This window comes from Mus musculus, chromosome 13, assembly GCF_000001635.26.
Source record: "Mus musculus strain C57BL/6J chromosome 13, GRCm38.p6 C57BL/6J".
In the NCBI taxonomy this organism is placed as follows: Eukaryota; Metazoa; Chordata; class Mammalia; order Rodentia; family Muridae; genus Mus; species Mus musculus.
In genome coordinates, this window is record NC_000079.6 from 12,606,821 (window position 1) to 12,633,260 (window position 26,440).

Here is a 26,440-nt window from a genome sequence, read left to right on the forward strand (position 1 = left end):
CTATAGACTTTCTACAAGCATAAGAGAATTACAGAACTTTAAAGCGTTGTTGCAGCACAGGAGGTAATGAAGACTTTTCTATGTCTTCATAGACATAGCAGACTGTATGAAGCCTTTTAGCCTTGGACACTGGGCAAAGAGACTACATGTCTAAGACTTCAAGAATTCTGAACTCTTTAAGAGAAAATTCAAATGTCCACTTGAATATTTATGATCTTTAATAGAATACCAATTAGAGATATTTATAAATGAAGTATATCCTTTAAAATTGTAAGTTATACTAATGCCATGTTTGTTTCACATTTTGTTTGTATTGTATTACTCTGCATTTCTAGTTGTCAAACTTTAAATGACTGTCTATCCTGAGAAGACTATTCAATCTGTTGTAGAAAAAAAGAACCAGGGAACCAGTGTTGCCTAGAGCTGGTCCCAGTGACAGAAATCTATAGCTGGTGTAGTTAGTGTTTTAGACTTGCCTAACACTGTGTGCCATCCTCTGTAATGCAGGGCTGTAACTATAGTGAATAGGCCTTTCAGTGACTAGCGAGAGGTTCTGGATGGCTTCCCAGGGCTTCAACCCTGTTACCATGTTTAGTTGCTGTTGCTGCTGTGGTTTTGGCCTAAAGGGACCTGCCTTGGTGAAGGTGGGTCAGTGCCCTCCCGTGCTCACTTGGCCCGTGTACCCCAGCCTGGCTCAAGAGTAGAGTGTCCTTTACCTAAAGCCTACAGCTCCCCTTCTGGCTTTTCTCTTTGTTCCTCTTCTAATTATAGACATTTTCAGTTGTTTTATGAAAAGCCCTATTTATTTAATGGATTTTTTTCTTCACAAAATTTGAATGGGATCCTATGGGTTTATAATGCTAATTGGATTACACACACATTTTGCTGTTTTAAAGTAAGCATTTTCAATATTTGATTTTGAACACAATCTATGCAATCCTCTACCTCTTTTGTGCGACTGTCTGGTGAGCTGCTTCAGCACGGCTGTCACTTCCTCCCTGTCCCTCCATCTTCAGTTCATCCCGGATCAGCCATCCTTGGTGACTCAAGACAGTGGAGGACTAAAATGGCCCTAAACTGCCATTTTCTAAACCCGGGATTTAAAAAATCTTTAAATATTTTAAATCTTGGTTCTTTTAAAGGTGGCAGTGTATAATGGGATTACTTGAAAGGTTTTTATCTATGCGAGTCCAAAAATCTCGCTTCTCCTTAGATTCTGTCTTTCTGGAGTAAACAGTAAGTGCTCTTAAATCCACATCCTATCTGCCAAAGTCTTTACTGTGTTCCTTGTAACTTCATGGTGTAGGCCAGATTATTAAGTTGGCTCATTCCCCTCTGAATGCCTAGTCTTCCACTACAGAGGTGTGATGAGACCTGAGGCCTCTATGATTATTTCTGCTCCTCATTCCTAATCTTTATAAACTTAATGTTTTGTTGATAGTAGTGAATTTTGTCGGTTGATTACTCTTTTTAAGCTGGCTTGAAGTTTTCTTTTTTCTTTGCTTTTTATTTTTTAAAGAGTTGCAAGTATTGCCATGTGATGGGAACGGGCCACTCTAAGATAAAAAGCCCACCAAGTGAATGCCAGTGACCTTGCCTTGTACACCAGCGGGTTCTGTAGTGCCCATTTAGAATGTAAGGAAAGGTGGAAATTTTGCACTTTGTCTATTTTTATTTTAAATGTGGAGATTGTTTGGAAATGTCACTTATCACCACTGCAGTTAGATGCTATTATTTAAACTATTTGCTTAAGGGGGGAAAAATCTTCATTTCCACTTGCTGAATTTTTCTTAACTATGATTTGTTCCAAGCTTAGGACACACAGTAGTACAGTGTGTTCTAGGAAGTTGAAAGAAATGGTTGTTAGAATGAATTCCTTCAGTAAGGGAAGTATTCTGAAGTTGGTACTCACTGGATTAATTTTTAAATACGTTAGGGTGTGTTGGTGTGTGCACAGCGACATCACCATGACATCTGAGGACTGTGGACTGTGGGACTGTTTGGTGACCCTGATGATGAATCTGTAGGAGGCTATCTGCCGGTTCTGTCACCGGTGCTTGGGGGAAATTCAAGCACTGCTTACATTGTGAGATTGCTTGTGACAAAACACTTGCTGTTTGTCTGTGTCTCATCACCTGCTGTAAAAATCTAGCACTTGACAGCAAGCCTGACTGAAAAGATTGTACCTGGTGCCATAACAATGTGAAGAGGAAGTGTTTTCATTGGTGGCCTGTATATTCCTTTAGTGGCATCCATGTTATACTAAAATGGCCCATGCTCAGTACTCCTCTTGTTTTGGATTATGTGGAGGATCAGCCGAACAACAAGATAATCAATTTTGAAACTTGCCAACTCAGATGTTAGCCCCTGTATTTTGTGTATGAAATGCTGTGCTGTGTCTCTTCGACCCTGCCTAGGTGCCACCATGTGTAAGGAGGGACAACTGTGCTGGTCTTCCTCAGCACTGCTTCTCAGCAGTTTGCAGCCTGAAGTTCCTGCAGGAGCCCTTAGTAGTCACCAAAAGGCTCAGACCAGATACACGCTGTCACGGAAACTCCTTGGTCCAAACCAAGTACATAAATCCACGTGTCCTTTATTTAAAATGACATCTACAGGTGCAGCTTTGAGTTTTCTGAGCAGAATTCCAAATAATTTGCTGTTGTAACCACTGGAGTCTGAACCATGAATTAAAATACATGTTTCTGCAATCTTTTGTTTCTTTGTTTTTCCCCCTCCTCCTTATCAAGGGCTTCTTATGAGACTGTGTTTATAATTTATGGATTGGAGGAAAATAGACTTCTGCATAGTCTGGAGGGGACTCTCCTTGCAGTCATAATGGCAGCCGTTGGCCGTGTGTGCTGAGGACTTTGCATGGAGCGGCACACTAGGTGGTAAGGACAGGTGTTTCCTAAAGCATGAAAACAAATGGGGTCTGAGACTCAGCCAGAGCTTGCTATTCTATTCTAAGCTCAAGGCGTGTAGAGCCTGAGCGAACCACCAGAGCCTGTACTGATAATGTGGACTTAATACCATTCAATCAAAAGGTAGGAACAGTATTCTATGATTTGTATTGAGTCATAGGCTTAAAAAATGCTTGTTTTATTTAACTTTCCAAATAGGTGGTACATTCACATGGTTAAAAAACACAATATACACTAATACCACAATGTCTTCCCAGTTTCCCATAGTGCACACACATGTCCTCTGTCCCTGGCTTTTTGTATTTCCATCCACACACTCCTTTTTTAAAAAAATGCCAACATATATACATATAAAGCCTTATTTCTCTATTTGCTCTTATTTTACTTGGAGTAATACCACATACACACCATCTGCTTTTTATCACCTAATTATTGCAGTAGCCATGTACCACCAGAGAGATAGCCTTTTCACTTTATTGGTTGCTTGGTATCCTTACTATGGCTATGCCAGTATTTAGTTGAGTGGTACCATTCTTGAGCATTTGAGTTGTTTCTAGACCTTGTCCACATATCATGTCACATTTGTATATGTACATTTCTAAGTGTTCAAAGGTGAAAGACCACACACACTTGTAGGCTTGAGAGGTACTGACTTGGACTCTGCCCTCCACAGGGAGGGACTAGCTCAGCTCATGTACATGTGTGCTTGCTCATCCATGGCCTCACCACCAGAGACAGTGTTCAAATGCTAGATTTGGACATTCTGATAGGATGGAAATTTAAAATGTTCATTTTAAAAACTAAATGTATAAAATTAACAACTAACCCTTAATTTGCTTGGTGTTCTTTGTGCACTAGACCCCACCTTTTAGAGGTGTTCTTCAAGCGTGATGGGCTTCAGTCTTCCAATTTGTTACGTGGCTTTGTTTTAATGGTTTTACCATGCTGTGGTATGGTCTCATTTCCTATACCAGTTGTTTGATCCTTTGGATCCTAGTACAAAATACAGGTTAAAGAAACCAACCTAACTTTACATAGGTGTAACCTGTTTGGTCCGGGAACTCTAGCCATTTGTTCCATGACTCCTTTGAGGAATCATGTAGACAGGAAGATCTCTGACACCTCTATGGACCTAGCTCCTTATCTAGGTTATGTTTCCATTTCATCAGTCCATTTTCCTATATGTACCAGTAGACATTGTTTTAATTCAATAATATTGAATATTAGCCCTTGGTCCTCTCCAAGAGACTGGAGTGGAACTTTTGATGGACCTTACAGGCAAGGTTAGTAGACCCTGAGGTCACTTGTGACGTAAGATGCTATCCTACTGTGTGCTCAGCTTTTAAGAAACCGGTGTTAACAGTCACCCTTACTTACCCTTGGGTTTCCCTGTGCCTAGCTGTAATCTCAAGTCCTGTACTCTCCGTGTCTCTGACCAACAGTAATGAATGGGTGTCATTTGCTGAAAACAGCACACACAGAAGTTGAAAGCAATCTCCTAAAGCGAATATCCACCACGAATGTTGAACACAACATTTAAATATTGCTCGATAAACAATAGTGTTTGAGATACTGTTTTCTGGGTCGGTTGGGGTTAATTGGAGTCCGATTTAATAATCCCTTGTAAAACGCTGTTAAAGATTTCTGTTATCCCTCATTCCTTCTCCATGTTATGCTTTCTGGGCTGCTCAATAGAGAACAAAGCCCTTTGTGACAGATGAACACACAGTGGGGATAGATTTACAAGACAGTCTTCAGGCAGGCACAGATTTAGACTCGTGTAACACACAGAGGATGAAGACAGAAGACACAGGGAACATGAAATAGAAAATAAAATCTGAGCTTACTCTTGGTTAAATGACACCAAGGGGAAACGCTTTCTTTCCTTAATGTGTCACCAACACGTTATTGGTGATTTGGAATTTATTATTGTGTTCAAACTGACTACACGCTCTCCTTCCCCTGCCCCATTTTAGTTTTCCTAGATACTATAGATTTTCATGATTCCACGTGAGCTTTGAAAAAACTCCTCCTAGCAATGCAGAACTGTTTTCTGTTGTGGGTCCCTCCTCCCCTCCCTTTCTTTACTTACAGGGTCGTTAGTGTCTCAGACTATCCTCAAAGTCCCTATATAGCCAAGGATGGCCTTGAACTTCTGATTCTTCTCTTTGTCTCCCAACTTCCAAGTGCTGGGACCACAGGTATAAACTGCCAAGCCCACTTTATGCAGTGCGGGGAACTGGACACATGGGCAAGCATTCTACCTACAACTACAATCTTAGATTAAAGGTACTTTTAACCTCTTGAACTTAACTGTTAGAACGTAAAGATCATCTTAGATTTTCTTTTCAGCTACCTTGGGTAGTTCTGAGTTCTTGCTAAATGGGAACATTCATAGAGGTCCAGCACACCACCATGGAGTCAGAGGTCATCTTGTAAGACGAGCTGGCGGGCATGGTGGTGCACGCCTTTAATCCCAGCACTTGGGAGGCAGACAGAGGCAGGCAGATTTCTGAGTTTGAGGCCAGCCTGGTCTACCAAGTGAGTTCCAGGACAGCCAGAGCTACACAGAGAAACCCTGTCTCGAAAAACCACAAAAAAAAAAAAAGAAAAAAAGAGTCCCCTCCATTTATTTGTCCAAAGAGTTAGGTATCTGTTAGAGACTCGCACAGCAGGCCTGAGAAGACCCTGTTTATCTGAATGCATGCACTCTTATGCTTCAGTTAGGGTCTTGAAGGAAGACCATGATCGGCGAGTGACTAGTGGGTGTCAGAGTCATGGGTAACAGTTATGTAAACAAGAGTTGAGAGGGAAGAATTTTGAGGCTCATATGAGCTGAAGAAAGTGAGTCTCTGAACTCCAGTTCTGAGGAGGCTAAAGTTCAGAACATATGCTCCACTCAGGTTATAGAAAATCAGAATTTGAGGGGTGAACCAGATAAGGCTTAGGGGAAAAGAAGACACTAGTAAGCTATCTGCATCCAAACATGGAGGCAGATGAAGGTTTGGGGAGGTAGGTGTGGATCCTATAGGCATTTGGATTCAATGAGTCCATATTGAACACAGAACCTACCCAGGGCAAGAATGAAGCAAAGGCATAAGAAGTGTAATCGTTTGGGACATAGGGATGGCCACAGCAGGGATCAGGTATTTTGTTCCATTGGGAGAGGGTTTTTCATGTGTCCTGCCAGGAGCGGAGAGGAAGTTTATGTGCGATTCTCTTAGTGTGGTCTCAGATCCAAACTCATGACAACTTCCCAGTCTAACAGAGGCACCCAGTAGACTAAATTCCATTGTCTGTCTTCACAGTTCCATTTTAAAAGTTTTCTCACTTCAATTGTCCTATTTATTTAGTCTTTGATGAGAACTCTGATTTGAGCCTGCTCCTTTTCCTAACAGCTCTCCCATCTGGATCCACCAGAAGCTGTGGATAAAGTAAACCGCATACTGATGTGTTTCTGCATCAGTCTGTTGTTTAAATTGCTGTCTGATAAGAGTGAAAACAGGATTCTTTTTCTACAATAATTGGCTAAACTTGTAAATTTTGATAAATTATTTGTAACCTTGTAGTAGAACAAACAGCAAAGGCTAGAATGTGTGTAGTGCAGTGGCAAGGCATACCCAGTGCTTAGCAGGCCTGGATATATGATCTCCCCTGTGAAGGTAGGCACACATGCATATGTGTGCATAACATTCTAACAGACAGTATATACCTCCAAATGAGATTCTCACATTGCTTCTGAAGTGCCCAGTGACTAATACTTCTTTTGCTCTTCATAGGGGTCTAGTGTTGGTTCCACAATAAAATGTGACTGGGGCATATACTGTAATAACCTCTAGTTCACAACTCTACAACACTCCAGACATTATCTAAGGAATATGTGTCAATCAATGATGGATATGAACACAGGTTGGCCAGAATTCCTAACTGCTCAGGCAAATGGCTCAGCAGCTAAAAAGGTGTGTCCTGACCTTGTTACAGCAGACCTCACTGCTGGTACCAGAGTGACATTTTCAGTGGCAATGCCTTATTCCCATGAACTTACTTATCTTAGAGTAATGCTATAGCCCCGGCTAACTTCAGACTTGAGCTAGCGCTGGGATTATAACCATAATACCATGTTTGGCCCCATGTGCTTTAATATCACCAGGTTGTAAGTTTCATGATGTGAACATGAACTTTTCTTTTCCTATGTCTAACACATTAGGAACAGTTTTGTTAGCAGAGGAAGTAAGGGAGAAGACGCAAAGCCAGTTCAGACGACCTTCCCTACATGTGGTACACAGCCACTGCACGTGTATATTCCAGCACCAGTTGACAACATTTAAGAGCTGTAGTCTTTTTATTGCTGACATGAATGCTGACAACTTTGTTGTAAAAATGGATGATAGCTTGCTTGTTACTGTAAGAAAACAGACGCCTAGCATTCACCAACTGTAAAGTGTGCATGTGCTACAAAATGGGTGCAAACAGAACGGCCTTAATGAGGCTGTGCTTTCCAGCAAGCCTTGCCCTTGGCTGCTGGCAGGTACCGCCCTGCTAGAGACAAGGACACAGGAGCTGTGGGCACTGGCTGCAACAGCCAAATCATTGCAGGTATGGTGACAGATAAACTTTTATACAGTGCTATCGTACAGGCGATTTGTGTAGGCTTTGCCAGAATTCACCCTGGCAAAGAAGCAATTTTAAATGGCTTGCAACCCAGATGTTTACTCCACCCCAAAGGCAGGGTGTGGGGAGGGGTTGCGTAAGTTCCTCCACGTCGTGCTCTGTACAATGAAGACCCTATCACAACCCACTGGAAACTGGGCTCCCAATCTTAAATATAACAAAATGGGAGAAAGTGGGCGTGGCTCTGTGACCTATAGGACCAGAAGAAGCCAGAGCATCCGGCCTCCAGGAGGGCCACATTGGTTCCAGAGTTTTCCCAGGACAGCACGGAGATGGCACATGAGGACCACTGTCTGGAACGCTCTCTGGCTGAGAGAGGGATGGTGCTGCCACAGAGGCAGAGCCCACTTTCTCATACACGTAGCTTTTAATAGAACACTATCTAAAAATAACAGGCAGCGAGTGAGCACCGTGTCAGCCTCATACAAATGACAGGCATGTCTTACAGAAAAGCTGTCAGGAGTCTGCAATCCTTTAGAGCTTGAAGGCCAGAAGTGTTTATTGTTAATACTCTGTGGGGACCTCTTGGCTTGTAGCCTGACTATAGAGAGCACTGGCTGAGTCAAAGAAGGCGCAGTCCTTCCATCCTACTGAGGTAGTGAGTATTCAGTTACACCGGGCTGAAGAAAACTCTACAAAATGGCTACACACACAGCAGAGGAGGTTTAATAGTGTCAGCAACTACATCTTAACAGTATCCACTTGTTACTGGAGTGCTTGTAGTAGTGCTTTCAGATGAAGAAGGACCAGGCTTAGGACAGAGTTTACGAGAAATTGCTGCTGCTGAGCCTGTTACGTACAGACCGTGGTACTCTGCTTCCCCTTAACTTGGAATGCTTGAGTGGCGGTGAAAGGAGCCCACCACGTGGCACTCACAAGAGGAACCTTCAGAGGTAAGATTTGTGGAAAGTTTTCCCAAAGCTTTAAACTATTAGACCACGCATTCTATACGTTTTAAAGTGAATTCTGCGTGAAAGTCTGTGCAAACTACAACATACGTTGCAATTAACAAATTAACAATCAAGGAAAAACCTAGTATACTTTAGCATTAGTATTTAAGTTATATAAAATACATCTTTATAAAAGTACAGAATCTCTTTTATAAGTTTAAATTATACCCACTGAAATAGCCAGATTCTCTGCTAGTACTAAAGGGTTTATTGCTCTAAATTATTGCTTAGCCCTGTGGAGCCATGAGAAAGCTATAGCAAAAACTAGAGTTCTGTTTCCTAAGGAAAACTGCCTTAGCAACTCAGCTGTCATCCGGTCTGTCTGGCTGAAGGCTGTCAACAGAGAACTCTTCCATAGGGCTGTGTCAGCTGCTGCTACCCTTGGCTTGCTTTGTCTGGATCCAAAGTGGAGTCTTGATGCAAAGTTCCTGCTTGTGCCAGGAAGCTGTTATTTTGTTGTCCCCAATCACAGTAGTCTGGAGCAAAACTTTAAACAAACAAACAAAACCAGTTCAGTGGCTTGACACAGGGTATTGCATATATGCCATATGTGGATTTTAGCAACACACCTGAGTCTTCAGGCCTAGTATCTTGCCCATTTTCTACCAAACTGCTATGCACATTGCTGCCAGCCTGAATTCAAGTCTACTGAACCCCGCAGAGCTTAGAAGTTTGCAACTACAGAACCTAAAACTAGCCACTGTGGAGAACACAGATTTAGGGAAAAAAAAAAAAAAAAAAAAGCCGGGCGTTGGTGGCGCACGCCTTCAATCCCAGCACTCAGGAGGCAGAAGCAGCCGGATTTCTGAGTTCTAGGCCAGCCTGGTCTACAAAGTGAGTTCCAGGACAGCCAGGGCTATACAGAGAAACCCTGTCTCGAACAAAACCAAAGAAATAAAAAAAAATTTTAAAAATTAAATTAAATTTTAAAAAAGTGACCCCTAAGGTGTGGGATATTATCGTGCGTTTTGGATAGATAATGTCTATGTCTCAAGTTCCTTGTCTGTGGAACAGGAAGACATTAGCAATTTTCTATTTGGGCTGTTGTCAGGGTTAAGTAAACACCTATAAAAGTCCTCAAGAGCGATACCTGAGATATCATTAGAACTGAAAAACACCTTTCAGTTTCCTCTATCATAGAAAAGGGTCTTTTCTTGCTCTCGGTACAGGGCGAGTACTGCCCTCTCAGTAACTTCTGGCAAGTAGTGGCTAGGGATGCTCCAGCATTCCAGCGGGGTTACAGGGTGAAAGTGTGGGGCAGCTAGATTAGATAAGAGAGAAGCTTTAGGAAGAGGTGGAGCTCAGACTTTAGGAGGATAGCTCTTGACCCTGAGAGATCTTTATGTTGGCTTGCTTCCAGAGTCTGACTTGACATCTGTGCCTTCCCCTACTGGCTACCTTGTCTTGTTATCTGATGGGGGGGGTCTCTCCTCCCTCCTCTCTGAGACAGCAATGTGTTCTATCTCAGCTCTTTATTTCTAAACCAAGGTCCTTTCAGAGCACTTCCCCCATTTCCAAGGACTTTCACTGTTACTCAGAGCAAAAGGCAAGCACGACTTTCTGGGCCTTGGGTAGATCCAGGTGCACAGGGAGAGGAGGGGCTGAGGGCCGCAAGGTGCTTCCCGTCCTCCCTTTCCTAGACTCTGGATCTGGCTGAAGGCACCAGGCACAGCTTGTTTACTGTCTTGAGCATACACACACCATTGTGAATGCTACCATGTGTAAGTGCCCACCCCAAAAAGGACACAGTCCAGTCTGCAAGTGAATTTTCAAAGGAGGCAGTTCCCATGTGCTCTGGCATTGAGGTATGTAGGCCCCGGGGCCAGCCATGCTGCTTACCCAGAAAAGGGACTCCCACAGACCTGGAACCATGAGAGCTTAATTATACTGACCTCACGGGACTGTAGCAAACAATGAACGAGATGACACTTGTCAGTATCTTAGGAAATAATTGGTTAAGAATGACAAATTTCAATTTTTGGTTCTTATAATATATTCACTCTAGTGATAATTGTTCATATATTCTCTGGCTTTAGAAGAGGATCCAAGAGGTCTGCCTGGATGTCCCAGATCACGTTCCAGTGAGTGAGTGGAGCAGCACATGCCCTGGCTCTCTCTGGGTAGGCTCGGAGAGGTCCTATAAGTAAAGGTGGATTTCTTTTAAAACCAGCACAGCTCTTAAGCATTCCATGGACTACAGAGTAGGAAAAACGCCCCGGGGGTGGGGAGGTCTTTAAGAATCCTTTACACTGGCTACTTCCCATGGTGAACCTGGCCCTGCAGAACTGCTCTGTGCAGTAGGAGTCTTCCACTGGCGTCTGTTCCAGCGGCCCAGCACTCTCCAACAGGAGTTGGCTCTTACCTTCCCTGAAGTCCCTGAGGGGCAATGTTCCAGGCAAGGTCATCATCACTGTCATATCTTCGGGGGTTGTCAAAGAAGTAAGATCTGGGACTGAATCCATGGCTGGGGACCATCCCAGGATTGGTCTAGAAGAAGACATCATCCTTTTAGCATCCATGCAGACAACTGCATGAGGAAAGAGTGCTATCACTAGCTGGGGTGCTTAATGTGTCTGTGCATGCTTTGGGGTGGGGGTGGTGTGGTGTTCAGGGTCTCTCGTATCCCAGGCTAGTCTCAAGCTAAAGATGTCATTGAATTTTTTTTATTTTCCTCTACGTTTCAAGTGCTGGGTACTGAATCTAAGTTTTCCTGTATGCTCAGCAGCACTCTACCAACTGAGTTACAGTCCCCAAAATATAGCATGGGGGAGGGAAGAGCTGCTCGCTCCTTGAGGACCTATAGATTTTTTTAAAAAGACCTGAAAATAGGAAGAGGACTAATTGGTGAGACAAGAGATCAGTAGGAAAGAGAATGGATAAACAAAAACATGCCGGTATAAACACCACAGTGAAATCCATTATGTACATACAGTTAATAATGCTAATAAATCCATAGCTCTTAACTTCCAGTGGTGAATATACTTAATCCTCACTGATCTGTCCAAATAGCCAGGCATGGTCATTTGCGACTATAACCCCAGCACCTGGGAGGCCAAGGTAAGAGGTTTTAGCTCAAGGTCAGCCATGCCCTAGAGTGGAATTGTCTCAAGAAGTTCCCCAGACTAAAGCAGCCGGTCCACATAGAGACACAGCTGTATAATGACACAGGCTCTCAGGGGACTATCTTACCCCAGGATCCTCTCTCGATCCTTTCATCCTTTTTGCCCCAAACTGAATTCTCAAAAAATGCAAGCGTACATTTTTGGAGTCCATCCCAGCAGAGAAGGCAGAGATAGCCAGGTTGGGCTTCATCTGCCATCTCACCCTGCTCTGTTTCCTGTGCCTGGCTCAGTAGTGACCACCAGAGATGAGTGGGGAAAAGAGCAGCAAGCTGTTACCTGGGTGTGGACCATGGGTGTGCCATGTCCATGGGCATCCTTCTGTGCCCTCCTCCTACTCAAACTGTCCAGAACTTCACTCCCCACCCTCCTGAGTGCATATGCATCAGGAAGGCAAAGCTGTAGCCTAGCTTGTGTGGTGCAGCAATGCTTCCAGGGGATTCTAAACTTGACTTGGTTTTCTCTTCTGTAGTGCTGGTTAAGCAGAAAGTGTGGGTGGCTTTAGCATGGTCACCAAGATGCCACTGCACTACTCTCCCACTCCCTGGACTGGTCATCAAGTCCGAGGATAGAGTGAGTCTGTTTTCCTTTTTTTTTTTTTTAAGATTTATTTATATGAGTACACTGTAGCTGTCTTCAGATACACCACAGGAGGGCATCAGATCTCATTACAGATGGTTGTGAGCCACCATGTGGTTGCTGAGAACTGAACTCAGGACCTTTGGAAGAGCAGTCAGTACTCTTAACCACTCTCCAGCCATCTCTCCAGCTCTGTTTTCCTTTTTTTACTGGTACTTTCAGACAAGGTATCATGTCGCTCAAGCTGGCCTTGAACTCATTATGTAGACAAGGACCACTGAACCTCTCTGATCCACTTGCTTCTATTTCCCCAGTGCTAGGATTACATGCCTGGTTTTATGTGTGACTAAGGATCAAACTCAAGGCTTCATTCATATTAGGCAAACACGCTACCAAATGCCCTATCTCCAGGCCACCATTTTCTGCTAGAAGAGCAGCAGTGTATGTGTTTGGAGGACAGTGAATACTGTCCCCGGGCTATGAGATGTACTTAACTTTCTTTCTTTTGTAAAATACAGATAAAATCCCCAAACACATTTCTTTGAGAAAATTAAGGGAAAAGAAGATTCTCCTTTTAAGAGTCCTGGATGACCCACCCCACAGAAATGCAAGGAGCGCCACTGGAAAGGGGAGGGGCGCACATCCTCCTCACCAGTTTCAGGAGGATTCGGGACACCAGCAAACAGACAAGGAAGGAGTACTTACAAGATCCTTCGTGGGATTTCTGACTCGAAAGAAATAAACCACCAAGGTGGTGGGTAGGAGCTCCCACACGAAAAGCACCACGCCAAACACTACGTAGCCGGCATCACCCAGCTGGCTCTTCAGATCTGCCTGTGCCAGAGCAAGAAGAGAGTCACGAGACTTCATGTGTTGGAGGACAGAGAGCAGAAAACTGAAATGCTTCCCCTAAGGCTCGCACTTTGAAACTTGGTCACAGAGATAGGTCAGGCCTTGGAGGACGCTGGAACCCATTTAGGAAGATGGATTATGACTGGCTATTCATTTACTTTTGTGGTTCAGGAATGAACCCAGAGCCCATATCCCAGCCCTGACTCTTAAAGGAGAACGGCTTGTCTGTCCAGAGTCATCCTGACATTAGACACACTCTATTCTCCAACCCATGAGGGCTGACCACAGGCAGGAAAAGTCCTCTGAGCAAGGCAGAGCCTAAGGGGATGGCTATGGAGGGAATGTCCCAGGATAGAGGGGAACCAGTTATGGCAGCCTCTCAGCCCATTACCAGGAAGAGAGCACTGAGCCACAGCCTGGTCCTCAGGCCTTTTCTAACACATCATGCTGAAAGCCCAGACCAGACACTGGTCCCCAGAGTGATGATTCTCAGGTCTCCTACTTCTAGATCATCACCACAGCTCAACCCTGTGTGCTCTCCTTTTCACTGAGAAGGCACAGGCACTTGAAGTCACTGAAAAAATGAGCATCTCAAAAGCATCACACCCCAAGCAGAGAGTTTTTAAGCTCTTGATTGAAAGAAAATTGGAAGTAATTTGTTAAAGTTGCTGTTTGATGGAACTCCAGTTTTGAAAGAGAAAGGTCAAGTGGGTAGCAGTGATGGTTTGAACGCATCCATACCAGTGCCACTGGCTGCTCTTGAAACCCCCGTGCACGAAGAACAGCTCTATGCACAGCCACTGCTTAGGTAAGGTCTAGAAATCCCATGTCTGGTTTTCCCCGAATGGTACACATTACCTGAGCGTCCTTTCCTTGCTTTCTCCCTGCTGCACCTGTGCGACAGGCTTGGCCAGTGTTGCTAGGAAACAGTCATAGTTTCATCTTTTCCAGGGCTAACGTGCATGTAGCCATTTGGGACTTAGCTCACTGTGGTCATTTTATTTTTATATTTTTTTAATCTTATTGTCTTAACAAATTAGCTCCCATTGTGACCACTGGTGGGATTTTATAGCTAAACTTACACACTTTTGGGAATTTGCTGTTTTTCTAGGTGACACTAGGGAGTGTTTGCAGAACAATCCAGTAGAGACCCGTTTGAGGAATTATCTGTGTTTACACCTCACTGGGCAGTCAACTCCCACAGGCAAGGAAAAATGCCTGCCTGCTTTTGTGCACCTAACACTGCATGACAGCAGGCACTCGCTGCATGCTACTAACCTGGTCCCCACTGAGGCAGCATCTGACCACACTCCACTGCTCTGGTCCCTGTGCAGGCAGCACCTCGCCCAGTCCCCATGTATCTAGTCCCCACCAATTTTGTCCCCAGTGTCGTAGCAACTCACTACATTCCACTGATCTGCAGCGCCTTGTCATGTCCCACCTACCTGGTCGGATACATTGTACCAGTCATAATCAAAGGAATGGACGTTCTTGATCTGAGAAAATGACAAGATGAACAGGTTGTAGCAGGCCCGAGAGGCGTAGAGCAAGATGACGGTGACACCAATGGCAGTTACCTGACACACTGATGAGCCCTGGAAGACAAAGCCAACAGGAATGGACCATTGCTGATGTACCCACTGCAGGCACACTAGCTGCCTCCCTCCTTGTGTATGTCTGTCTGTCTGTCTGTACCTGGAGCTTGCTGATCCTCTGCCTCCTGCCTAGCACATACTGTTGCACTCAGCTCTTAATATAGTTTCTGGGGGACTTGGACCCAGGTTCTTATGTCTGCACTTGATTGACTGAGGTATCACCCCAGCCCACAACGATCTTTAAGAACCAGAATATCAAAACTCTTAAGTCCCACTGCTCAGGAACAAGATCCAGGCTGATTAGCATACCAGGCCAGTCCCAGTCAGGAAGCATATAGCCTTATTCAGGGTGTAGAAGAACCTTTTAGACTGGGAACACAGAAGGCCTGCTTGGCCCCTGGGGTGGGGTCACTTGAGTTATCAGTGACTTATCCCTCTTTAGTTTGTCAGTTTCTGCAGTCAGTTTTAGGACCCTCATCTAGTTAACAGGAGCAAAGAAAGGCAGGGCTGACTCGTATCCTGCACCAGGGGTCATTAATCAGAGTATCCTTCATTTTGTCACAGAGGTCAGCTAAGTACACCTGACAATCTATGATATAATCCTTCCTTTAAAAAAACTGCACTTTGGGGCTGGTGAGATGGCTCAGTGGTTGAGAGCACCGACTGTTCTTCTGGAGGTCCTGAGTTCAAATTGTATTGCTGGGGCAACCACATGGCGGCTCACAACCACCTGTAACGAGATGTGATGCCCTCTTCTGGAGTGTCTGAAAACAGCTACAGTGTTCCTTCATATAATCAATCAATCAATCAATCAATCAATCAATCTTAAAAAAAACCTGCAGTTTTTTCAAAATTTTTGCACAACTCATGTATAAGAGAGAAGGTAATGAACTTAATGGCAAAAATCAAGGGTAAAATTCATCAAGATTCATCATGAAAGAACTGGCCCAGCTAATGTGTAGGATTTTCCTGAGTCCAGCTGAATCACGGGTGCCCTGTGAGGGCTTGAAGCAGAAATTTTCATCTACTGATCACTGTTTGTTTGTTTGTTTTTCGAGACAGGGTTTCTCTCTGTAGCCCTGGCTGTCCTGGAACTCACTCTGTAGACCAGGCTGGCCTTGAACTCAGAAATCCGCCTGCCTCTGCTTCCCAAGTGCTAGGATTAAAGGCATGCACCGCCACTGCCTAGCACTACTGATCACTTCTAAAGACACAACTTGATGGGAGCCCAGCTGCCCTGCAATTCTCAGGCTGAAGGCATACTAAGGCCAGAAGAGTCCTGGAGAAAAGCTACTGCAGACTCATCACAACCTACACAGGCTCTGCCTTCGGAAGCACAGACACTGGAAAAATCACTTAATGTCTTCACAACTGGCAAGGCCGGGCAAGAGAAATGATAAGGGTAAGGATGGAGGTGGGGGTCAGTCCCCCTGGCTATCCAGGGCCCAACACTACTCTCTACATATCTACCTACCCCATTCTTACCCACCTAAGCTTTCCAGGGCTCAGGTTGGGAACCTGTCAGAAAAGGAGAGTCAGGGACCTGGCTGAAGCATTTTGGTACCACATTTTGGGTATATCTGCCCATCTCATAATCCTGAGGATAAGACAGCATGGAGCTCAGGCTGTGAGACACAGTGGTGGTTAAAAGACATGAGCTGCCAACTCCTTTAAGTCTGACTCCATCTTGCAGCATTCCCGCAGCCAGGAAGAGGCTGGTGAGGGTACTGCCTGACGGGAGTCGTTATGGAGGTACAACAAATGTTAGTTGTTGTTAGTGCTGACCCCTGACCCCCGACAGCCCACATTCACTTCAGCTCTGTATTTGTGAGCACTGACCTGGAACAAGTGCTCAGCCTTGACTTTTTTGTCCACTAAATGGGGATTTAATACTACCTACCCCACTGAAATGGGAGACTGGCATTATTAGCTCAGGCACTAAAAATGTCCAAGTCACACCTGCAGGTGTTAAGTCCATAATCTCAGCTATACTGGAGGTGGCTGAAGCAGGAGGATTGCAAGTCCAGCCTAGGTAACAATGAGTTCAAGGCCAGCCCAGGCAACTTACAAAGACCTTGTCTCCAAATCATTTTTAAAATGCCTGGGGCTGTAACTCTGTGGTGGATGCTTGCCTAACAAACATGGGTTTGATATCTAACACGACAAGTTAACAGTGCTAAACAGTTGTAGTTGTAAACCAGACTAAGTTTTCCCAGAGACTCTACATGCCCTACACTACGCTAGCTAAACCACTTGGATACAAAGTTCAGTGAACCAGAGTGAGCAAGATCTGTTTGTCCTATGTGTCAGCCAGGAAGCCATTTTCAGACTAAGACACCTTGATCACATTCCCACCTTTACCTTTGACTCCAAGTAGATGTTCGCCAGGGACATCTTGGAGATTTTGTAGAGGCAGATGGAGAGAGAGATAGCACACAGCACAAAGAGTGTGTCATTGATGGCCACTCTCACAGAGACGATAACCTTCCTGTCCCAGTCTCCCGTCTTCACCAGCACAGCACAGGTCAGATTCACCAACAGGAAAACGAGGCTGATGAAAAGTGAGGCCAGGTAGAGGGGTAACCTGGAGGAGATGAGAGACATGCTTCAGGACCTGTCACTTCATATTAGCTATACATCCTGGGTCAGTCTAGAAAGTAGCTGGGATGTTGGGCTCACTGCTGAGGCAGGAGCATGGCTCTTGGCAATAGACATTCTCAGCTCCAAATTACAAAATGGCTACTTTCTGGCCCCCTTGCCTGAGGATCCTTCCTTCACAGGGTCTCATTTCTAAGAGGTGGCAAGGACTGTTTTAGGTCTGTGCCTATTGGCTGCATTGCCTGAGCATCCTCTCCAAATTGCCTGTACACGAGGACGAGAACAGGCTTGGGCTCAGAGAACTCCAGGGGAGCACAAATGTCTACCCCATCACCCTCAGCATGGGTAAAAGGGCCACAACACAATCTTTGTTGAGCCTCATCTTCGAAAACTAAAACTGTGATGCCTGCCTTACAAGGTTGTCGCTGAAGACAGATTGCTCAGTCCCCCATATTCACTGTATCCATATCCCAGACTCAACCAGCCAAGAAACCAAGCAACTGAATTGCATCTGTGCTGAACACCTACAGACTTCTCTTGACATCTGTGGTGGTTTGAAAAGTTACGGTTCCCACAGATTCTTGTGTTTCAATGCTTGGCCCATAGGGAGTGGCACTTATTAAGAGGTGTGGCCTTGTTGGAAGAAGTGTGGCCTCCAAAGCACTTGGTGGGCTTTGGGGTCTGCTATGCTTAAGATATATCCAATTTAGCACACAGCATCCTCCTGCTGCCTTCGGATCAAGATGTAGAATTCTCAGCTCTTTCTCCAGCACCATGCCTGCCTGTATCCTGCCATATTCCCCACCGTGATGATAATAGACTAAGCCTCTGAAATTGTAAGCCAGCCCCAGTTAAATGTTTTCCTTTGTAAGAGTTGCCTTGGCCACTTCACACTTGTGAAGAGTTGCGTCTCTTTACAGCAATGGAACCACTAAGACAACATTATTCCTCAAAACACTATTTTCATAACTCACATTATGTTAGGTATTTAACTTAGGACATGACATATATAACTATATACACGGCACACCCATGTGGTAGACAAGCAAAAAGGGCTGAAGTTGTGTACCTCAAAAATGGACTGGTGTGAGGGCTTTATAGACAGCTCGGCAGATGCGTATTGGTTTGAACACCCAGAACCCACAAAAAAAGGGCATGGCTATACACATGTGGTGGGGATGGAGTGTGACTGATGGGGGTTGTTAGTCACCAGATTCGGTGAGAGACTACCTCAAAGGAGTGAGGACAGGGATAGAGCTAGATGCACAGTGTCAATGTCTCCTCTGGCTTCTGAGTGCACAAGTGGATTCATATACGCGTATATAAGCCCCCCCCCCACACACACACACACACACTAGACTGGCATAGGTTGCCTGTGCTTGTACTCTTAATCCCAGTTAGACCCCATGATCCCATGAAGCCTTTTGCTCTCTGGCTTCCAGTACAGCCTGTAATCAGCTGCGCTCAGCCAGCTGCTACAGAGACCTTTGCCAACGCTGACCCTTCCATACCTACACAGCAGCACTCTCTCTTGATGCTTCCACCTATACAAGGTTCAGAGTCTGAGGCCTAGCTGTGCCCACCACCACAGCAGGCCTGTGTGTGTGTGTGTGTGTGTGTGTGTGTGTGTGTGTGTGTGTGTGTGTGTGTGTGTGTGTGTGTGTGTGTGTGTGTGTGTCCTGCCACTGTCGTGTATGTTTTGAGATGGAAGGAGCGGGTGGAGGATGTAGCTTGGCTGCTAGAGTGCTTGCGCTGGGTTTGATTCTCAGTACTGTGTGTGTAACCTGGGAATGGTGGTCTCTGCCTGCCATCCCAGCACTTGAGATGTGGAAGCAGGAGAGGACCAGAGTCCATGGTCAAATTCAGTGACATAATGAGTTGGAGGCCAGCATGGAATACACGAGACCTCACCTAAGAAGGAAGAACTCGGGCCCAAAGTCCTGTGTGAGAACCTGAACCTGATTCCCTGTCTCTCAAAATACTCTATCACAGCATTTCCCTGTTGGAGACAGCTTGCCATGGACAAGGGACATCTTCCCCGGTGGACAGAAAGGACTATGAGCGCCTACTTGCACAGCCCTGAATCCAGAGCCACATGCACCTCTGGATCATCTGATAAAAGGGGAAGTCACTTAAGCCAGCCAGTTCTAATGACTAGGAGTTTTTTTTCCCTCCCCCCCCCCCCCCCAGTGTGTGTCCAGAGAGATAAGGTCCCAGTGGATTGGAGTTGGTCACTGGCACTTGAGTGCAGTTGGGACAGAGGATGGTAGGGCATGAATTAGCTACATAGGCTGATTCATCACCTGACCACATCCAGGCTTCAGGAGGACGATGGCAGCAGCACTGGGGCAGGAGAGACTACAACCTGTGCCTTCCCAGGGAGCTCCAGGAACCGTGAAAGTGATGGCTGGGATCTGGAAGCAGGGATGTTAGGGAGGCGGTGGGACCTGAACCCAGAAGTAGAGCTCCTGGGGCACCGTAGAGTCTTGGTCCCAATCCCAGCCCTGTAAACCCAGCACTTTCTCCTTTGCCTCTTCTGTGGCCCCACTGTGCCCTTTGGTGTGCGATGCACTCACCAGTTCAGCTCTACAACATGCACCACTTGGAACCCATCTTAGAAATAAGCCATTTCTCCAGGGACTGCTTCCCTTCTAGAAACCTTTGCAGCTGATGCTGTGTTCCGTGGCCTATGGCCGAGGGCATCTGGAAACTATAGCTCCTACCAAGACCCAGTACTGCTATAGGATCTGACCTAAAGGTTGACACGAAGAAACCACAGATACAAAAAAGCTTTGCCAGGGCTTTGTGCTCTGATGGAGACTTGGCAGTAGCCTACAAACCCAGCACACTTTATACATGTAATTAGAAGTTTATTGTATATTGAGTAAGGAGGTAGGGTTATTATATACAGCTGAATAAGGAGGGAGGCTTAACGAATTTCAATAGGGATGTCTCTGTAGAGACACACTCTCAGGCTTCCAGGAAGAAGGTACTGTGAACAGTTTCGGCACACATTTGCATACCAACCAGGGGAAGGCTTTGCCACTTTCCTGAGTCTTACCCAGAGTCTTGGTTACTGTTCTGTTGCTATGTGGAGACACTGAAACTAAGGCAACTTATAAAAGGAAGCATTTAGTTGGGGGTTTGCTTACAGTTTTAGAGGGTTAATACTTGATCATCATGGCAGAAAGCAGACAGGCATGGCCCGGAGCAGTAGCTGAGAGCTTTACAGCACAGTCTGCTGGGTATCTTTCCAGGTGACTCCTCAGGATACGATCTTACATATCATTAAAACTATGGCTATTGTTCTTTCATCACAACAGCAAAGCACACTGGGAAAGTACCAAAAGGATAAAGTGTTGGGAAAACAAAGGGCACCACGGGGCACCATAGAATACCAAGGGGTACTCTTTGTACCATGGGGCACCGACAAGCATCTCAAACACTATCCAGTCGCAGAGAACACCGTGGTACATCATCCAGCAGCATGAACCCTAGCACCGGCTGCCAGCTGTGGATGGGCCCTGCATTCCACTTTCTATCTGGCTGCCACAGCAAGAGTAACAAACCTTCATTTCCCCCTTCCCTGCCATCCACCTTCTGCCCTCGGCCCATGAGAAGAGGGTGTGAGATGCACGCTAGATCCACGGTTCTCCACTCTGGTCTACACAGGCTGATCTTCCCACCTGTATCCTTCCTTTCCTACATGTCTGGGTATCAAAGCCAGTTCTCTGAACCTGCAGGATCCAACAGTCTTTAAAGTTAGAATGTGGGGCTAAGGAAGTGGCTCAGCAAGTAAGAGTGCTTACTGCCCGATTGTGAGGAAGTGAAAGGCCAGGTGTGGTTGCATCTGCACGTCATGCCAACACTGTGGCGGGCAGAGACAAGAGGATTCCTGGGGCTAGCCAGTTGCAAACCTAGTTCAAGTTCACTGAGAAGCCTGAAAACGGCAGAGAGGGATAGAGCAGGACACCTGTCGGCCTCCTCTGGCCCCCACATGAGTATTTGGGGTGGACGTCCCAATATGCGTGATGCACATTTATGACCTAGCACTGGGGAGGTAGAAGCAGGAGGACCAGGAGTTCAAGGTTATTCTCTGCTACCTAAGGAGTTTAAGGCCAGCCTGTGCTGTATACTAGCTAGCTCAGGTCCCCACCCCACCACGCTAAAACAGAAAAGGAAAGAAGAGGTAAGAATGCAAGCTTTCAGATGCTTTGTTAGACATAGAACCTGGATGGCATCCATCACTGCAGGTCCTGGGGGGTGGGGGAGCGCAAGGGGAGGCAGTTCTCACTTCTGCCCGTGTGTCTACAGATTGAGCATCACTCGTCCAGACACCACAAAGGTTACAGGGTCAGCCTGGCTGGCACATGAATGGGGGTTACAGTACAAGGGAACACAAGCTGGTGTGTTACCAATGGCAGCTTTCCACACGGACTCACTTCTAACTGCATCCCTCATCCAAAATGCTTGTGAAGACGCAAAGCCCTGGTTTAATCCCAAGTACAATGAATTAATTATAAAAAATCAAGTTGTTTTAGAAAGCTGGGAATGTAACATTAGAATGACACATCTTGGGAACAGACCCCAAGTATAAAGAACAAACATATCACTTATGTTTTCATATGCATCTTCAGGTGCTTGAGTGTGAGGGCATGTGCCATTTTGAGATGCTCTGCCTCCCGACAGCAACATCCCAGCATATGAGTGGACTCCAGCTCTCTCTCTTTACAGTGTGATGGAAACACATACTGAATACCCAGCAGTGACGACAAACTGCAGAGCAGTCAGTGGTGGGCACGTATTCTCAATCCATACACAATTTTCTGAACGTGTATCCTGGATACAGACTAGGGGTAAAAGCCATCGCTTCTGGGGGCTGAAGAGATGGCTCTGTGGTTAAGAAAGTGTATTGCTCATTCAGGGGACGTGAGTTCATTCCCCAGTAACCCCAGCAAGCAGCTTACAACTCCATATAACTCCAGCTCCAGAGGTCGAACACCTCTGGCCTTCTCAGGTATCCCCATAAATATGCACACACAGGCATGTATGCACACACACACACACACACACACACACACACACACACACCTAAAAATAAATAATAAAATAAGAGTAATACTCTTAGAATGTTGAATAAAAAATGTCTGAAGAGTCCTCATTACATACACAGTCATCACCTCAGAACCTATGAGGGACTGGTTTTAAGATGCCAAAGATACCAAAATCCAAAGATGCCTGGACAACCCTTACAAAAGATGGCTTATTCACTTAGACCTTATGTGTATGTATTCTCCTGAATCAAGTCCATGTCACGCATGATACCCAATATAATGTAAATACTATCTAAATAACTGATGAGAAAAATGTCTGTATATGATCAGTATGTGTGTGGGTTTATATGTGACAGCACATAGGTAGAAATCAGAGGGCAATATATTGTAGTCACTTCTCTCTACCATGTAGGTTCTGGGGATAGAACTCAGGTCATGGGGCTTAACAGCAAGCACCTTCACCCACTGAGCCCTCTCACCAGCCCATTTCTTAGTATTTTTGAGCCATTGATGGTTGAATCAAGGATGAGGAAGGCTGATTGTATTTAAATGAAATCCGGGTACATTTCTTTGGTGACACAATGATTCACATTTCCAGCATTTTGTGCCTGTGGTAGGTAGTGGAGTGCTTTGGGGCAAGCTCATGAAACACAAAGAATGCCTTGTGCCCCAGCCCTCCCGGAGGCCTTTCCTTACAGTGCCCATAGCCAAACCTGACTATTCCTGCTTGCCTTTGATGAAATGGGGTCTCATTAGCCCAGATTAGCTCAAAATTCACTACATAGCACAGAGAAGCCTCAAATGCAAGTTCCTGCCTCAGCACCCAAGTGTTGAGAGTACAGGTGTGCACCCTCAAACCTGACCCAAATCTGACCATTCGAAGCTTTGGAGAATGACTGATTTCTCTGACAATGCAGGAGTAGCACACACTGTCACCTTTCCCATAAACTGGGCGTGTCCTTCAAGGTCCCCCCTGGCCGTGCATGTCATTCTCCTAGGCTCCTAGAACAAGCCAGAACAGCCTCAAACTTGGTATCTAGCTGAGATGACTTGGGACCTGGGGTCCCTCTGCTTCCACCCTCGGAGTCCAGCGGTCACAGGTGTGCAGCACATTCCAGGGATTGAACGCAAGGCTTTGTGTATGCTAGTGAGCACTCGACCAAAAGCTACATTCTTTTAAATAGTGTTTGAAGCAAGCATGACTGTGCGTACCTGAAAAGCAAGCAAGCAAGAGGCAGAGGAATGCGGATAGAGTGTGCGAGGCAAACCTGGAGGAAATGTGAGGGGGTGTGGTGGCATGTGTGTGTGTGTGTGTGTGTGTGTGTGTGTGTGTGTGTGTGTTGTTACAGAGGCCCCCTGCAAATCCTATCACAGGCTCTCATGAACAAGAACATATTCCACCAGGCAAACAGGACCCCTGCAGGGCTGTCTGGATGTTTACAGAGGGGTAACTGTGTACACATCAGCTGGCAAAACAGGTTCTATGTACAAACACTTCACCTTCTGCCTGAGAAGCAACGTTCTGGGGTACTTACCGGTATTTGAGTAGCTCTGGAGAATATTTTGACTTGGCCTTGAAAATCACCTGCAATGACAGAAAAATAAGGAAGTTGGGGCACAGAATATAGACAGCAACAAAATGTCACCATCACTTAGTGTCCCCTGCATCCAGATACCAGGCACTTTGCCTGACAGTGTAATGCAATCCTTGGAAGGCTGCGGTAAAGAGGGTACTAGATTCAAGGACTGCCTAGGCTACAAAGTGAGTTTAGCAACTTGGCAAAACCATGTCTCAAGAAGTAAAATACAGACTGTGGATATAACTCAGGGGTCAAAAACTTGCCTAACGTGTGCAAGGTCTTGGGTTCAATTCCCAGTACTGAAGAAAAGAAACCCAAACACTAAGGGGCTTTGTTAAAACATCCAATGAAGAAAAGACAGAAACTACACTGTTTTCAAAGAGTGTTTCTGAAGCAGGCATGGTGGTATACAAAGCAGGCATGGTGGTATAGGCCCACCATCCCCATACTCAGGAGATTCAACAATTTGAGACCAACCAAGGCAAGACTTTGACATACACATACACACATACACACAAAAGTGTTTGATCTTACCATGGAAAATGCATCAGGTTATGCCACAGTTGGAGGATCAAAGTATATAACTTTGTCTAACTATCTACAGTCTCCTACGGCTCTGGTGACTTTCCTGTGAGACTACTTGTCCTTACCCACAGTGCCTCTGGGAACTGCATTGCCAGCTAGGGCACAACTGAGTAGCCCTATCCAATGGGCTTAGCTCCAGGCTTAATGCTGTCAGAAAAGAGAAAGACCAGCAAAGACCAGCCCTGCCTTCAATGGCTTACAGTCTCACTGGAGAAAAGGGGCCCAGAGATAGAGAACTATAAAGAAATTTCTAGCTGTAGCTGGGGGAAGCACAGACCTACAGGCCGTGGACTCAGCCTCAGACCGGGCCACCAACTCTGCTCTCAGCATGTGCTGTAGGTGTGACCTAGGTCACACAATGATACCTGGAAGAGCCTGAGTGGACTAGAGTGAACCCAGGACTCCTGTGGCTCACGCCCAGCCTTGGCCAATGCTATGACTGTTTTCCCTGGGACCTGCAGAATGATGTCCTCACTCAAGAGATACAAAACAGCCCAACAGTCCCATGGGCAGTATAGCCCACCTCCCAACTATGCATCTTATAGAAAAAGGAGACAGTTTTGTGCTTCCTACAGTCCCTGGCCCTGCGGTTCTGCTTTCCCCCTTTCAGTGAAGAACACATTGAAGGGAGCCGGGTGGGATAGGACAACCCTAGCTGAGACCCACAAAACTCCTCTCTCGGTCCTGAGGAAAGGCAGGGTTCTCAGTGCCAGCACGTGAGCCTTGTAAACATTTACCTGCTTCAGCTCAAGACCTACCCCGTAAGAATGAGCTCTGAGACAGAACCTGTCACGCTATTCAACAGAACTGGAAATCAATAATAAACAGTATTGAAAATTGGAACTATGATCATGTGAGGAAATACATTTAGAAACATTAGAAACACATTTAGTTTCTTCAGTTATATGTGTGTGTGTGTGTGTGTGTGTGTGTGTGTGTGTGTATGGGCAGAGACATGCCATACAGATAGAGGTCAAAGAACAACCTTGAGTCTCATGTGGGTCCCAAGGATCAAACTCAGGCCGTCAGGCTTGATAGCAAACATCTTTACTGACTAACCTATCTGGCTGGTCCAGAAAATACTTGTTCCCTTACAGGAATTCTCAGAGCCTTTAAAAGATTACTATAATGTTAATCTTCAAGAGAAACAATGTTATACAGCAGTTTTTTAACTACCCAGTCTTCCTAATGGCTGCCCAGGGAACAGACACAGGGAAACACTGCCCCGTGGTACAGATGGGATGTTCATGGCAGCCTGAGAAAGAATAACCATACCAACAATGAAACCAACAATAATTAGGAAGAGCAAGTTTAAAAGGATACCAAGGGCTGGAGAGATGGCTCAGCGGGTAAGAGCATTGACTGCTCTTCCGAAGGTCCTGAGTTCAAATCCCAGCAACCACATGGTGGATCACCTGTAATGAGATCTTACGCCCTCTTCTGGTGCGTATGAAGACAGCTACAGTGTACTTATTTATAATAATAAATAAATCTTTGGGCTGGAGCAAGCAGAGACTGAGCGAATGGAGTTGACTGGGAGCGAGCAGAGGTCCTAAATTCAATTCCCAACAACCACATGAAGGCACACAGCCATCTGTACAGCCATATTAATATACATAAAATAAATACATAAGCCAGGTGTGGTGGTGCACGCCTTTAATCCCAGCACTCGGGAGGCAGAGGCAGGCAGATTTCTGAGTTCGAGGCAAGCCTGGTCTACAAAGGGAGTTCCAGGACAGCCAGGGCTATACAGAGAAACCCTGTCTCGAAAAGCTAAATAAATAAATAAATCTTTGAAAATAAAGAAATAAAATGATGTCCAAATTCTAGCCCCTGGACATAAACCCAAGTAACACACTGAGTAGGAGAGTCCTACTCTCACCCACCACTACCAAAGAGGCGACTAACTTACCAACGCTAACTCACCTCACCACTA

General features: G+C 45.5%; 1 protein-coding gene and 1 pseudogene across 4 annotated transcripts in view; one reads left to right on the forward strand and one right to left on the reverse strand.

Moving 5' to 3' along the window:
* Ero1b (endoplasmic reticulum oxidoreductase 1 beta) overlaps window positions 1-2,713 on the forward strand; it is a 43,716-nt gene extending 41,003 nt beyond the window's left edge. The window contains exons 16-17 of one of the 3 annotated variants that reach the window (XM_006516731.4): window positions 7-63; window positions 2,418-2,713. In XM_006516731.4, the coding sequence (XP_006516794.1) occupies window positions 7-63; window positions 2,418-2,433 (73 nt within the window). In that variant the 3' untranslated portion in view covers window positions 2,434-2,713. Of the gene's footprint in view, window positions 1-6 lie in introns of all 3 variants that reach the window. The other 2 variants (XM_006516732.3, NM_026184.2) reach the window with 2 other exon arrangements.
* Window positions 2,714-7,244: 4,531 nt separating this feature from the next.
* Window positions 7,245-26,440, reverse strand: part of Gpr137b-ps (G protein-coupled receptor 137B, pseudogene) — a 36,331-nt pseudogene continuing 17,135 nt past the window's right edge. The window contains exons 2-7 of the transcript NR_003568.1: window positions 23,875-23,924; window positions 17,049-17,271; window positions 14,538-14,687; window positions 12,946-13,074; window positions 10,905-11,029; window positions 7,245-9,029 (exon numbers count right to left, since the gene is read on the reverse strand). The product of NR_003568.1 is annotated as a G protein-coupled receptor 137B, pseudogene (transcript). The remainder of the gene's footprint in view (window positions 9,030-10,904; window positions 11,030-12,945; window positions 13,075-14,537; window positions 14,688-17,048; window positions 17,272-23,874; window positions 23,925-26,440) is intronic.